The 16,179-nt window shown below is 37.4% G+C and overlaps 1 protein-coding gene across 1 annotated transcript; it reads right to left on the bottom strand.

Moving 5' to 3' along the window:
- Nucleotides 1-2,871: 2,871 nt before the first annotated feature.
- Nucleotides 2,872-14,687, bottom strand: LOC121424980 (RING finger protein nhl-1-like). Its single transcript, XM_041620891.1, has 2 exons — nucleotides 14,137-14,687; nucleotides 2,872-7,412 (listed from the first exon to the last, which is right to left on the bottom strand). Exon 2 carries the CDS (start codon nucleotides 7,394-7,396, stop codon nucleotides 5,342-5,344), a length of 2,055 nt encoding a protein of 684 aa, XP_041476825.1. The 5' UTR covers nucleotides 7,397-7,412; nucleotides 14,137-14,687; the 3' UTR covers nucleotides 2,872-5,341.
- Between the last annotated feature and the right edge of the window lie 1,492 nt (nucleotides 14,688-16,179).

Here is a 16,179-nt window from a genome sequence, read left to right as displayed (position 1 = left end):
CAAAATGGGTCAATAAAATGGCTGGAAATAGATCCCCCTAAAACATCAAGGGGAGCACAAATGAGATGGACACAATTCTGAAGTCAGGTTAACTTAAACTCGGGTTTAACTTAAACTCAGGTTTAAAGAGGTGGTTTAAGTATGGACAGCCAATCGTTACATAAATCACTAACAGGAGAGATATCATAATTCAGCTCATTTGGCTCTCAAATCAATCACAATTGTCTAGGAAGTATAAATAGAGCGATCGTCTTCACCATCGATGAATCAGGAAACAGCACAGTAAACAGAAGAAACATACAACTTAATAAAAATTTTGAGACTTTTGGCTTCCCATAATTTTAGCAGAGTTAGACCATGGTCTAAGTTAAACCAGACTTCAGAATACGGGCCAATGACATTTGACTTTCACTGTCTTTGGGTAATTGTGCTGTCCCTACTCTCAGACTGTGAGTTGAGTCTATTAAAGTGAGGTGAAAAATAAACATATATCCGAGTTGCATTTATGATCAATGAAATAGTTATATCATGAAATAGTTATAGTTAGATTGATCCAGGATTAGTTGGAGCGTCGATTTTTCCCCCAATAAATTTGAATAAAAGATAAATCTGCATTGAAAATGAGCCAATATATCAATACCTAAAATAGCAACCACTACAAACTTTGACTACAACTTTGTAATATAGTAAATTAAATAATTCAATTTCTTTTACATCACAGCTGCATACATACATGTGCATTTCAAAACTTCAACAATCAAGGCATGTTAATAAAATATCACTGAGTATTCTACAGCAGTATAGTGATGGTTCATTTTTCTTTTCATTAACTCAAAACACAACCTCACAATATATGCTCACCTTAAACTATTCATAAACAAATGAAATCCTATTAACTTTTACATGAAAAGAATGTATGTGGTGTTTGAATTCCATCGATTCTATTGCTAAAATGTCAATATAACATATCTGACTATACTCTAAATACAACAAGTGGAATGCCTCTGGCTGTCTCACCTGCATCACGCGATTCAACATAGCAGCAGTGCTGACTTTGAAAACTACTTTAACTCTCACAAAATGTTCAGTGATACTTGGTTACTCTTATTTCCACGTTTTATGAACTAGACCAATACACTTACAGAGATAGGATGGTAATTCAACAAATACCCCCAATGTGGCCAAAATTCATTGACCTCACATGACCTTTGACCTTGTTCATGTGACCTGAAACTTGCACAGGATATTCAGTGATACTTGATTACTCTTATGTCCAAGTTTCAAAAGTTAGATCAATAAACTTGCAAATTTATGATGGTAATTCAACAGATACCCCAATATGGCCAAAGTTCACTGACCTTTGTCATGTGACCTAAAATGCGCACAGGATGTTCAGTGATACTTGATTACTCTTATGTCCAAGTCTTATGAACTAGACCAACATACTTTCAAAGTTATGGTAATTCGACAAATACCCACAATTCAGCCAAAGTTCATTGACCCTAAATGACCTTTGACCTTGATCATGTGACCTGAAACTTGCACAGGATGTTCAGTGATACTTGATTACTATTATGTCCAAGTTTCATGAATCAAATCCAAAAACTTTTAAATTTTTTATTGTAATTCAACAGATACCCCCAAATCGGCCAAAGTTCATTGACCCTAAATGACCTTTGACCTTGGTCATGTGACATGAAACTGATGCAGGATGTTTGGTGATTCTTGATTAACCTTATGTCTAAGTTTAATGAACTAGGTCTATATATTTTCTAAGTTATGATGACATGTCAAAAACTTAACCTCAGGTTAAGATTTTGATGTTGATTCCCCCAACATGGTCTCAGTTCATTGACCCTAAATGACCTTTGACCTTGGTCATGTGACATGAAACTCTACTGGATGTTCAGTAATACTTGATTAACCTTATGGCCAAGTTTCATGAACTAGGACCATATACTTTCTAAGTTATGATGTCATTTCAAAAACTTAACCTCAGGTTAAGATTTGATGTTGACGCCGCCGCCGTCGGAAAAGCGGCACCTATAGTCTCACTCTGCTATGCAGGTGAGACAAAAATAGGTTCAGATGCACTAAGATAATGTTAATCTTCATTTTCAATGTGAAATGTATTTGACATAATATATGTATAATGATATATAATATTGAGTACAGTAGACAGTACTGTAAGAATATGCCATAGCTTTCTCTGATACATCACTTTCTCTTTGGAATAATTTACATGAATTTTAAGAAATATTAGAGACATTTAAGTCTATAAAACTGAAGTATTATATCAGTTCTTGGCACCAAGACCATCATACAAACTCTCATTCTTTCTATTTTTCTTGAGAGCCTCTAAACAGAATATTTCATGATATTGGTACAGTATTGAATGCATGCATTGGGCTAGGAGCTCTCTGCTCAATAAAAATCTCTGAACTCTGTACTATGAACTCCATGGGGGCATGGGGGTTGAAACATGTACAACAGTAAGGTAAATCTTTATATTTAACAAGCAATAGAATAATACCCTTTTCATAAACCTATCCTCCAATTAGCCGCCTAAGAGTAATGCGGATAATTCAATAAAAATTGCGTTCATAAACTCCGAAAACAAGCCGCATTATTTTTACGAGCGCCCGTCCTGAAAAAGGGGGATAATCGCCATGACAACTGGACACGCCCCCTCCGATGCGGTTGTGTTGGAAAAGGGTGACCTTGTGACCGCACCATGGCAGTTATCCGCATAATTTGGAAATGCGTTCATAAACTCAAAATCTTGTCCCGATGCTGCTATTATGCGGATAATAGCAGCATCAGAGTAATGCGGATAACTCTTGTCCTCCTCCAATTTTACGACCAAATTATGCTGCTATTAGCCGGCTAATTCATTTTAATGGGGATTATGAAAGGGGTATAAGACGATACTGAGTACAATTATATCAAGACAATACGTTATAGCAGGTATATCTATATATACCGCACTGAATACAATCTATGACTTAAAGCAAGCCGCCGGCTATCAATTTCAATCTGCTCATTAGGAATGAGACAATGATGCAATATTTTCAAAGGAATGTTCATGATGACATGAAAAAATGAGCAATAGTGAAATGTTAAGGCTATATATGTAAACTGGACCTTGAGATAAGCTTTATGTGGTGTCAATCATATTTGAACCACATCAATTACTCAACAAACATCCAAACACCCATATATGTGCACATGACAAGTAAACTACGCCTCATTTATACATTTATAATATGTACTCGTCTCCTCTAGCATATTTACAGACGGCTTTATTGTATGCCCACTTTAATAAGAAATGTAAAAATAGAATAGATATTAAGCAAGAAGGTACACAAATATACATTTGACACATTTATGGAATCAGAAGTGCATAGAGTAGCAGAGGCCAAGTGCAAAAAAAAGGGTTCACTGCTTGACTTGAGATAGGACAGATGACTAAGATTTTTTGTCTTGAGTTTGGCGTGCATTAATTCCTGTCATTTTCTATTTCTCCTTGGTAGTATTCTGAGTAAATGCAATACACTCTAAAGATAATGTTTTACATTTCTACAAACTTTAATTAAACACTAGAAGAGATGTAATTGGCCCATATACACATAATACTTCCTATCTTCTGAAATGAGTTGTCACATACAGAGTAAAAATCCAAGCCTTAGCTAAATGTATTTCAGATATGAAATTTAACTCCCAAAGCTTTCATAAGCCTTAATATCCTAATAAAATTATTGTCAATCCCACTTGCATCCATAAGCCAGTTTGAATTTGATTGTTTATCAGTTCTTTGGTTATTTCTTTCATAGTTGATATTTAAATTAATGTGTTTTCCTCTTGTGCCCCCAATAAGATCATTAATTTCATATGATCAATAAGCAGATTGCAGAGTTGATCTATTTGTGATTATTAGAAAATGTCAAAGAGCCATTTTCAAACATTATAATTATCTTTGACCTCTAGGCTCTAAACACCCTGAAAATAAGATATTTTTCCCTCCTATAGATGTAGATATGTCTATGAATCTAATTTGAAAAATTAAATTAATTCTCATTGAACAGTTCTCTAAAAGCCATTAATGAATTGTGCATTTAAACAGTCCTAATGTATGTCATTTATTCTATGCAACCAGGATACTTGCATAGAGCATACATTAAAAGACTAAGAATGCTACATGTAGATGGAAATTAAATGCAAAATTTAACACAAGTACATGGTTTTCAGAATACTGATATATTTGGTGCCTAGAAGTTACAATGTGGTCAGCATAACAGCCAATGATTTTTTTTATTGCATATAGTGAAAAACGGCCATTTCCAAATTATCTAAAATTACAAATCTATACATAAATTCTTAAATATAAAATAATGTCATGAATAATATCTTTTCAAATATTGCTACATGAAGGATAAGCATTCCAAAGATTGACCTTTGGTACAACCTTAAAAATCTGATTAGATATATCATTATCAATATTCTAAACAATTTATGTACATGTATATGCACAAATGGGAGTAAACTATTTACACATAAGCATTATCTCCACGACCTTTAACCTTTGACCCCCATAAGTATAGCCGGATCATTGTAACTTGGATAGGGATTCAAGTTAAAGTGGATTTACATGTATAGTGACCACCAGAAAAAAAATATTCGCTTGTATACAATTAAATTCTGGGACAACAGATATTATCTCTTGCAAACAAGAACCAATTTTAAACTTGAACCTTCAAACGGTTTTGTTTCTCAATTATCCATTTTCAGGTTAATATTGACCTCCGCAACCTTTGACCTAGCGATGCCCCAAAATGAAAAAAAAAAAGAATCCTATTTCCATACACGCACCAAATTTAAAATCCATCCAATGTCCTTTTTTTAAATTTACGATGTAAATCATTGTGAAGAATGAGCCATATATGTATAATGACCTGTGTGCCCTTTGTCTTTGATATCTCTGAACTCGTCAGAGGTTTGAAATTAATTCAGTTGATACATAATATAATATGCAGGTTAAGGCAAGAAAAAAAAAATGGGACAAACAACCAAATGACAATCAAGTGAGCACAGAGGTATGAAAATGTGCGTGATTGTCCTGAAATAAGAAGTTTTATTCTTCTTAAGAGGTTTGTAGGCTGAGGGGTATCCACTAATACCAAATGTAAATCTATTTGAGCTCTGGAAGATACCAATGGCAATAACAAGAATTGAAAAGAGAGCTGTCACAGTATGAACACCAACAAACCTTCAATAAGAAAGCTGACTTAATGTTTATCAGTATCACTTCATACTGTGGCAAAGGTTGATCAAATCAAAGAGGCTACATTTGATATCCCTTGATGCGATAATTGCCTCCATCAACAATCATTACAATCATATTCTCTTCGTCTTCAATAACAGTCATGCCTCTCACGTAGTTAAAACCTTCTCCGAAGTTACCGAGGAACACTCCCTCAGGACTATAGGCTATGGCCGTCTCTGTACTCCAGCCCCTCATGCTGCCACTCTGGCGGACAGTGACATAGATATTGTCATTCCTGTCCACAGCCAAGCCCCGTACATCCCATGTCTTCTGGTTATGATGGATATTAATCAATCTGGTGACTTCATCCTTGGTAGGGTCGATGACTTGAATGCGGTGGTTTCCATTGTCTGCGACGACCACTTCACCTTTGGAATTCATAGCAATGAACCAAGGTTTGTCAAACTGCCCTCTTGTAGCACCAGGTCCACCTAGAACAGCAATATGTTCTCTGAGTTGGTTAAAGACAAAGATACAATTCTTTTGGGAATCTGCAACATACACGTTGCCTTCCTTGTCACATGCTATTCCTGTCGGCTGAGAGAGGATACCCTGGCCAAATCGCTGCAAGAAGGTAGAGTTAGTGAATTCAAGGACGCATTTTTGTTTCAGGTCAGTGACAGCAAAGGTCTTCCCAGTGTAAACTATGGAATATGGATCAAGCTTTGGAAGTGAAGGGTCAGATGGTGGCAGGAACTTCCCAACTTGATTGAACTGCTTGTCCATGATGACTACTTGGTTGTTTCCTTTGTCTGCTATGTAGAAGTTGTCATCCTGCTGAATGATATCATGAGGCTGATTGAAGTTACGCCTTTCATTGATCTTCATTGCTCCTCTTGGCTTAGCTATCAGGTTTAGAGGACTATTCTTCACAGGATTTCCAAACAGCTCTACTTCAATCCTGTACTTTCCAATGTACTTGGGTGTGAAACATGCAATGGCGAAACTAGCTTCTCCTTGTGTGAATTCGACTACACCTGTAAAACTTCCGGGGGCTGAGACAGTGCCAACTAGAGAAGATATATCACAGGACTTTACAGGAGAGCCGACAGCATCTCTAAGAGCAACCTTAATCTCGACTTCTGACTGGACATCGGCTCGGGATGCTGACAAAGAAAGGGTAGTCTGATGGCTATTTGGCACTGGCTTTGTCAGAACTTTGCCTAGATTCTCCCTCTGGATAGCAATTTCAAGATCCTTATCCCACTGAACTGATATCTGACTGTTATGGCCTGGAGCAAGAGGCACATCTTGCTGCAACACATTCGTGAGTTCATTCCACAGTTGCTGCCCAGAAGCTGTCATGACAGATTTGGTCATGCTCAAGTCCCCTCCAGCATGATGTGAATCAATCAGTTCAGAAATCTCTTTTCTGGCACAGGTTAGCATTTCAAGCTGAGCAATCAAAGCCCCTTCTTTCTCAGAGTATTTCTTTTCAATTTCTCCATTCATTTTCACATGGGCTTGGGTCATCATCTTCATCAACTTATGCACATGATCATCTGTTTCATGTTTAGCCAATTTATAATTTTCTCTCAGATCTGTTCTTGTCTTCTCAAGAACATCTACAGCTGTGAAGATTTCTTTGAGTTTGTTCTTAGCTTGACCGATCAACTTGGGCAGTGGATCACCCATTACTTTTAAGAACTCTTCTATGAGGACTGTCTTGTGAGACCTATGACTAACCTGGACACATTCTTCACAGACCGGGGACTTGCAATGAAGACAAATTTGGGCGACAGGTTTCTTCAAATGCTCCTCGCAAGCAGCAACTTCACTATCCTGCATACTCATCATGCTCTCAACAAACTCACAGAGACTTGCGATTCTGAAGTTACTGGGAAGCCCCTTTGCGCCTCCTGCAGGAAGCGGCTGTGCAACACGACATTCTGGACAGCAGAGCTCCCCATTATTGGCATCTATCCATTTTTCAATACAATCCTCACATACCACATGTTGACAAGCCAGTGTCTTTGGATTCTTCAGGATGTCCAGATGGATTGGACACATAAGATGTGTGTGGAGACCCTCTGTAATCTTTGGTCCATGTACTGGGGAAAGCGGACTGGCCATAATGTGATCTGGTTTTCTGTGACAAAGAACAACACAGAACACAGTTTGCTGATCAGATGTGGATAGCGGCAATGTAAACACAACACATAACATGCTTGAAGGGATGCTCTAACATTCATTATGGTTTATACCATTATGTGTGATCTGCACTTCTAAGAAACAGTCATCACTATCCGATATATACATGCATCACAGAAAATAAAGCCAATCCCTGTAAAAAGACAATAGGTAACAACAGGGACAGATTAAAAAACACAGTAAATGTATTGAAAAATGCCTGTCAAATGACAATTAACAGCAGTGAGGTCTTTGTCAAAATAGAGTGAACTGGAACATTAATTAAGTCTTGCAGGGGCTGACGAAAAATTGTTGTTTGTCATGCGTCCAGGATGAAACTGCAGTTTTTTTCTTGACAGACCTCTTGGTTGTGCTTTTGTCATGAAAGGCTTTGACAATACATTTTTTATTTTCTTGAATCTGTTGTGGGTGTGGAAGTGAAAGCTTTCAGATATTCATGATAAAATCTTCACCAAATTAACGAACATATGGTGTACATGTAGAATCACACAGAAGATACATACATGTATTTTAAATCAGTCCTTGTAAACGCAATAACTTTAGTTTAACTTATAAACCTAGGCTCATATAATTTGTTGTGTATGATACTAGCATGGATCCTGGGAAGCCTTTTGATTTTGAGGTAAAAAGGTCAAAGGTCAAGGTCACAGTGACAAGTTTTCATCTAACCCTTCTGAAGTCCCTGTAAACGTGATAACTTTAAATTAACTTAACCTAGGCTCATATAATTTGATGTGTATGATACTAACATAAATCCCAGGAAGCCTATTGATTTTGAGGTCAAAAGGTCAGAGATCAAGTTGCCACCTTCCACTTTTCTTGCTTGACCAATAACTCTATTTTCCGCGTTACAGGCGGGCGTATTATGTACTCGCCCAAGCGACACTCTTATTATTATCATCAGTATTTATTTTTACATGTATTCTTTTTTTTTGGGGGGGGGTTGTACATTATTTTCATGATGACCACCATGATACTATAAATTAAATGTAGGTCTCAATGTATGTTAATCTGCTCTTGCCCTTACCCCCCCCCAAAAAAAAAAAAAACGTGCACAAAAAAAAAACAGAGTCATTCTGATATCCCAATTTTTCTAGTTTTCTTCAGGAAAAATGAAAAAAAAAAACACAAATCAAGAATTCCCATAGCCTTGGCTATTATACCCCTTTCATAAACCCAATTACTATGAATTAGGCGGCTAATAGCAGCATAATTTGGTCGTAAAATTGGAGGAGGACAAGAGTTATCCGCATTACTCTGATGCTGCTATTATTCGCAAAATAGCGGCATTGGGATAAGATTTTGAGTTTATGAACGCATTTCCAAATAATGCGGATAATTGCCATGGTGCGGTCACAAGGTCACCCTTTTCCAACACAACCGCATCGGAGGGGGCGTGTCCAGTTGTCATGGCGATTATCCGCCTTTTTCAGGACGGGCGCTCGTAAAAATAATGCGGCTTATTTTCGGAGTTTATGAACGCAATTTTTATTGAATTATCCGCATTACTCTTAGGTGGCTAATTGGAGGATAGGTTTATGAAAAGGGTATTAGACAATCTTCATGAGTTCACCCTCAAAAGTCCGTACTGAGTCTGGATCAAAATGATGCAGACTTGGGAATAAATGAATAGTCCATACTACATTTCAAGAGTGCAGAGAGGCAATAGTTTGGATTATGTAGTAATAAAGTGTGTGGAATTTGTTTTCTGATCAGGTAAAAAATCAAATGGGGGCTTGGGATTTTCACCCCGCAATGCTCAAAATAGCCATGGAAAATAAAAAAAGGGCCCTGGAAATCCAAATCCAATGTTCTAAATTGTAAAAAGTAGCCTTGGAAAATAAAATACTGATTTCAATTACACAATTTCTTTCAGAATTCTTTGGCATAATGTATCTTCTGTTTGTACATACAGACATATGGGTAGTCTTTTTATTGGATACTGTAGGAACTCATTTTGAAATTGATACACAACTGACATTATCTTGACTGAGTTGATTCAGATCTTGGAAATGAAATTCTCACTCATCAATGGAAGTGCTCCCCCCAGTTTGTGTTAGTGACAAATAGTTACCGTAGTTCTATATGCATGTCTTGTTTGAAATTTTGAATCATGCAGAACACACATGCACAGATTTTATGGCATGATTGGGCACCTTATAACCTTGTGCTGCCCCCTTCAACCCTGGAGATTCTTGTAGATTGGGTCTTATCCATCAGAGGACATGTAATTTGTACAGGTGTTTTTATAGTGCATGTAAAATTCCTGTCTTTCAATTCATCAGATTCTACTAGAAGCGAGAGTGACTGACATAATTTTTTCCAGTACTCGATTTAAATGAATCATAAAAATAATGAACAGCTGAAAACATAACTGTAAGGCAACCAATTCAAAGGCAAAGGGACCAGAAGCCTTATTAGCCCCACCACAAGTCCTTAACTTTTCATATCTGGCTAGGTTCATTACCCATAATGCAATATTCTAAGCAGTGTAGTCTTGTAATCACACTTGAGTAATAACATACATGTACTCAATACATTCCTATCACAATATCAAGAACTGTTCAATACCAGAGATACCCAGTTCAAAGACCAGCTATGCGTGAGATTTTCTGTGAATCTGAGTGAGATCACAGACATTGTGTACAATGAATATGGGGATAGGCTGTGATAGTTGCGTGAGACAGAGATTTGAGGGGATGAACAAGAGTCCAAAATGCTTGAGTCTCACGCATAATGTGTGAGACTTGGTAGCTCTGCAATACATCCATATCACAATATCACCAGTAACAATTAAAGGGATGGTCCAGGCTGAAAATATTCAGATCTTACTAAACAGAGTTAATTTCAGAGCAAAATGCTGAAAATTTCATAAAAATCAGATTACAAATAACAAAGTTATAGAATTTTAAAATTTATCAATATTTTATGAAAAAAAATTATATGCACATCATCATGAATATTCATTAGGTGGGCTGATGATTTCATATCCCCACTTTCTGTTTTTAAATGAAATCATAATTGTTTCATTTGTTCATACATGTGTAAATGATGTGTCTCCATTATGATGAAATAAGTTGTGGCAATAATGCACTTAATCAGTTGTCAATCCAATTGTTTTAGTTCTTGGTAGAAAATTTTTGAATAAACCTAATTTCATATAATAAAATACAAAAGAACAAGTGGGGATGACATCATTAGCCCACCTAATGAATATTCATGAAGACATGCCTAGAACTATTTTATTATCCCAGAATAATATCCTATTTTGATCAAATTTTCAGCATTTTGCTCTGAATTTTACTCTATTTATTGAGATATAAATATTTCCAGCCCTGACCATCCCTTTAACAGTTATTTTTCTTTTTAAAAACATTTTTCTACCCAAATAAAATAGCAAAATGATATGTTCTCGCTATATCATATTGTCTTAAATTTTCTTAAAACTAAAGATATATTTTGAGACTAGCTACTTGTATACAACTGTACAGCAAACAACATGAGAGACCATGTAGAAAGTAGCCTTCATGTACATGTAGGTCAGGTTTGCTCCCCCTTTATTATAACTCCACATGTAGATCTAGGCCTATATGATGATGTACATGTATGTAAGCAATTTGTGATAGATGTCAATACAATGAAATGCAAAATTAGCAATTGATTAACATGAAATAGAGGATATATGAAGTCCATGCTTTAAAAATAAAAGAAAATATTTGCAGTATAAGTACACACTGTGAAATGCCCCCACACAAACACACACATTCAGACTCTTACTGTTCTTTTTTTTCAGAAAGCAATTCACTTACTCGGTGGACTTCCCCAATGCCTGGAATTTCCCAAGGTCAGGGAATTCCCTAGCATGGTTAGCACTCAGCAGCAAAACAAATTAGCCTACAAAGTATTTTAAAATTGAATAATTAGATATTTTTAGTTTGTAGTTTATATATCCTTAGAGTGTAACTTTGATGTGAAATATTACACCAAAGTTTGGACTCTGGATTGACAAAAGTGCGGGTGTTATAACAAATGCGAGCCCACACGGACACTTTACCGTCGGTGAATGGGGATTACAGTAAAATGTCAGAAATTGTTGAATAAATCCCCAGAAACGACGGTTATTCCTGTCTATGCATCATCGTACTTGTAGAATTGTGCAGGAGTATGTACGGTGCTGTGGAAGATCTATTGTAATGACAGGGAGAATATTCCACAGTCTAGTAATGGCATCAGGAATAAAAGTTTTGTGATAAGTGACAGTGCGAGCATGTGGGACGTGTATCTGATGACCACGAAGCGAAGTGGAAGTAGCAGCCTGGTTGAAGTACTGTACCTTTGGTACATCAACAATTGTGTTTACCAAGCGATAAACCATCACCACCTTGAACTGGGCTCTTCTCTCTTCAAGGGTGGGCCAATGTAGCTGTCGTAGCATATCGGTGACACTTCACGTACTAGTGTCACCGATATGCTACGTTGCTCGCGCTTGACAATTTTGGCAGGGCTGGGGAACTGAGTAACGGGTAGTGGGTCTTGCGAGCGGGGCTGGGCGGCTTCTGAATTGAACTTTTGTCATTCGTGAACCTTTTTGGTCATATGAAATGCCAAATATATCTTACTATATCCATAATGTTATCAACAAACAACGTAACTTAGTACAAGATATGAAAAACTGTGTCTTAGAAAGAACACATACAAGATGGAAAGGTTACTTAAAGATCTACACTGATGGATCAAAAGAAAACAAGAGGACAAGAAAACCGGCTCTGCTTTTTATATACCAGAACTTGATATTAAAAGATACTATACATGTAGATTAAATTCTGTAAGTATAATGAGAGCCAAATTAACAGCAATGGTAATGGCACTTGATTGGCTAGGAGATAACAGAGGTATGTCCATGGTAATTTTTACAGATTCATTGTCAGCTCTTCAAGCACTCGAAAGCAATCGAATTCAAAACAATCTTATTGTTGATATCTTGTATAAAATCAAAGTTTTACAATCATCAGATATTTATGTCAATTTTGAATGGATACCATCCCATTGCGATATTCATGGGAACGAAGTAGCAGACCTTTTAGCAAAAAAGGAGCATCAAAAGAAGAAGTTGAATTACACATTCCATATATCAAAGAGGAGTGGAAAAACCACATGTCTTTGATTTATAAAGAAATATGGCAGGCTCAATGGGTATCCTCATCTAAAGGCACTTGTTCACTGCTACCATCTGGCCTGTGGAGAATCTAAGACTACAGGTAGGACTATGGTATGCCAATGCTGTATAGAGCACACACTTTAAAAAATCATTAAAATATCACTTTTGTGACCAAAATTACTAATTTCAATACAATTTTAATTTAATTATCAATAGTAATGTGGGAATAATTTTTTTATTCACCAGAGCGCTCAAAAACTTGAATGTTGGGCATATTTTTGTGTACGCCCTCTATTGGTGGAAAGTAATATGGCAAGAAAATTTTCATTTTTTGATCTCTATTTTTAATTAAGAAAAAATGATATAAAGAATCAAATTATAAATAAGAGCCAAGCGGTATGAATTAACAGGTCTAATGGAAACTGTCAGTGTAAAAAAATCAAGCATTTGCCCCAAAGAAAAAGAGAAAAATAAGCCAAACATTGCCACCCTTATTTTGTCACACATGGAGATATAACTGAGAACAAGGTTATATTATAACCTTGTTCATTGAATGAGTGCTACCACCCTGCCTGTGGGGAATCTGCAGGTAGGACTATGGTATGCCAATGTTGTACAGAGCACACAGTACACACTTTAAAAAATCATTAAAATATCACTTTTGTGACCAAAATTACTAATATCACAAAAGTGATATTTTAATGATTTTTTAAAGTGTGTGCTCTATACAGCATTGGCATACCAGGCATAGTCCTACCTGTAGACAGGCCAGATGGTAGCAGTGAACAAGTGGATGGTAGCAGTGAACAAGTGACACCAACCAACCCTTCAGGTTTTGTGGCCGTACGTGCGTGAATTTACCTTGGTGTCCCAGGCGTCAATGGGGAGTAAGCCTACCGGTACGTAGAGCAGTGTTTCCACTCTTCCCGAAATTCGGGAAATTTCAGGAAATTTTGACTTTTTCCAGGCCAGGAAAGGTTCGGGAAATGAAAATATTCCAGGAAATTTCGGGAAATCCAAAAATTACAATTAAACGTAGAAACTATCAATATTCATGATATTCAGGTTACGTTTTAACAATGTTTTACAGCCATACGTAGCTCAAAATTTTCCGCTTGCGCTCCGCGCTCGCATCTGTAATTTTGTTCCTTTTTTTAAAGAGGTTGTGAACAAAATAAAATGCTAAAATCCTTGATTTTGGCCACCTAGGCTGAATTTAGGCTCGCTGTATTATTGCCCGATTTTCGTTTAAAATCAAATTTGAAAATTCCAGGAAATATCTATGAATTTCAGGAAATTTGGGATTCAGTTTCGGGAAATTTATTTTTGAGCTGTGGAAACACTGACGTAGAGTAGGCCTAGATGACTTTTACTCCCCAGTCCGCCTCCAGGCTACCGGTACGGACCGGGCGGCACACGTCGACGTCCGTCCACCTGCCCTTGTCAGGCACAAACATCAGGAAAACGACATGGAGTAAATCATTGCACATAGTCATCTACTCACCTAGATTATTTGGTTGAGTGAATGAAGTTAACAACTTCAGCAACAAGCAAAGCAGCGCCAGTGAGTCGTGACACTGAGCTTGGACTTCGCAACGGAATATTTTCAATTCGTCTGAATATAAATTATAATAGGATCCGGCAATTTCGGGAATCCCCTTTAGACCCAATGACGTAATGGTTGGAAAAATATTCATATAAAATTAAAATCAACGGTGCGGTGCATATCTCTCAGCAATTTTTTTCATATGGGCATAGCGGGGAGCATAGAGAGGGATTACTACTGGATCTGTCCAGTCCCATGGGAGAGCAGTAATTTTTCAATGCTGGATTTTATGGGACCTTAATTAGTTGCCCAAGAAACCCTGTGCTGTGAGCACTGTTGACTGCAACCATGTTTGCATGTAGTCTTGGTTCGAGCCCCTGTAGCGCGAATGTTGAAAAACACCTTTTCATATCTTTAGCGTTTGAAGGATATATTGGATGAACTACCAAATGATGAAGGTGTGGATGATGTCGTTATTAAGACTTATTTAGGGCGATTTTTTCAAATGTCATTTTTAACACATGAGTCTACAGGGAAATAGTTAGTGGTGTGTGCCCATCTAGTGTGTGTGTGTGTGTGTTTGAGTTTTGTCAGACGTGTATCAATCAGATATGATTATTTACGTCTGGGACCGACCTTTAACGTTACCATCCGAAAGACGTGACCAGGGCTCGAACCTCGAACCTCTGCATCAATTTGCAACTTCCCCACAGCTTGGATTACAGGCGCACGCCACAACGCCACTGATCTCTCCCTTATCCCGTTAGGGGAGAGCTCAGTGCACAACGCCCAGTGTCTAGTCTAGAGTAATACCAACGAACGTAGAGGGCAGCAACACTTTGCTTGTCAGCCCTACATAGAGAGGCCCTGGATGAATCAATCCTTACATCAGTCCTAAGTTGATCTTTGTCGTCTCCATTCAAACTATTGTTTTTATTTACTTATTACCAAGAGTGCTTATAGCATTTCCATTTACTTGAATATAGGATAGAAGAGCTCTGTTGTCTTAAAACATTGCTCAAGGGCAGTGGCGTACCTAGGATTTTCCACCGGGGGGGGGGGGCAAATTCGTCCGCCAAAAAAATTGACAAGCAAAAAATAAAAGGTCTTCAACAACAAATAAAGGAACTTATACAGAAAAAATTGACAAGCAAAAAAAAAGGGTCTTCAAGTTCAAAGGAGCGGGCCAGGGAGTCAGTTGTGACTCGTCAAGGGGGGGGGGGGGCAGGGATATTTCCCTTGCATGGGTTGTGACTCGTCGGGGGGGGGGGGGGGGCAGTCTGTAATACGGTTATGCCAGTTCGTCAAATCGCCAACTCGTATTTGGTATATTACCAGTTTGTCCACCAAATTACCAGTTTGTCCTGGCACGTAGCCGGGGGGGGGCGATCGGGGCAGTCGCCCCCCCCAAAAAAAAAAGTCCCCGAAAAGAAAAAAAAAGAGAAAAGAAAAGAAAGAAGAATGGGAAAGCGAAGGGAATAACGGTAGCTTTGTTTTGTGGATTTTTCTTTTTATTTTTTTGTATTTTCTCAAAAGAGTACCTTAAGGAAACTGTACACTCTCTTTCTGAATTTATATTTATAAATTTTGCTTCCTGGCTTCGCGCTGTTAAATGACAATATTTTAGTACTATTTGTTTCCCCGAATCCTTTCTCTAACCCTGCTTCTTGCCAGTTAAAGTTCAAATTATACACTAAAGGGCATTGAATTAGAGTAAGGTTATAGGCCGAAGTTAAAGTATGTATATATTTTTTTTTCTCAAATTGATCACGCATCATTTTCACACTTCTGGTCACGGGTCGGCCCTTGGCGGGTAAAATATTTATACCAATTTCTGTCGTCACCCCCATATAAGCAACTTCTCTTGCTATAAGAGCCATAATTAGGTGGCAAAAAAGAGAAAGGTATCAAATTCGTGTCGTATCAAAGAAAAAAGGTACAATATTTCTATTAAATTTCTATCATTTCTCTGCACATACTCATCTCCGTCTCGTTTTGCGC

The sequence above is a fragment of the Lytechinus variegatus genome, chromosome 12 (genome assembly GCF_018143015.1).
Source record: "Lytechinus variegatus isolate NC3 chromosome 12, Lvar_3.0, whole genome shotgun sequence".
Taxonomy (NCBI): Eukaryota; Metazoa; Echinodermata; class Echinoidea; order Temnopleuroida; family Toxopneustidae; genus Lytechinus; species Lytechinus variegatus.
This window is presented reverse-complemented; position numbering and strand designations above follow the sequence as displayed.

Bases quoted from the DNA above. Each gene is read 5' to 3' on its own strand.
- LOC121424980 (XM_041620891.1), bottom strand. From the start codon at position 7,396: ATGGCCAGTCCGCTTTCCCCAGTACATGGACCAAAGATTACAGAGGGT.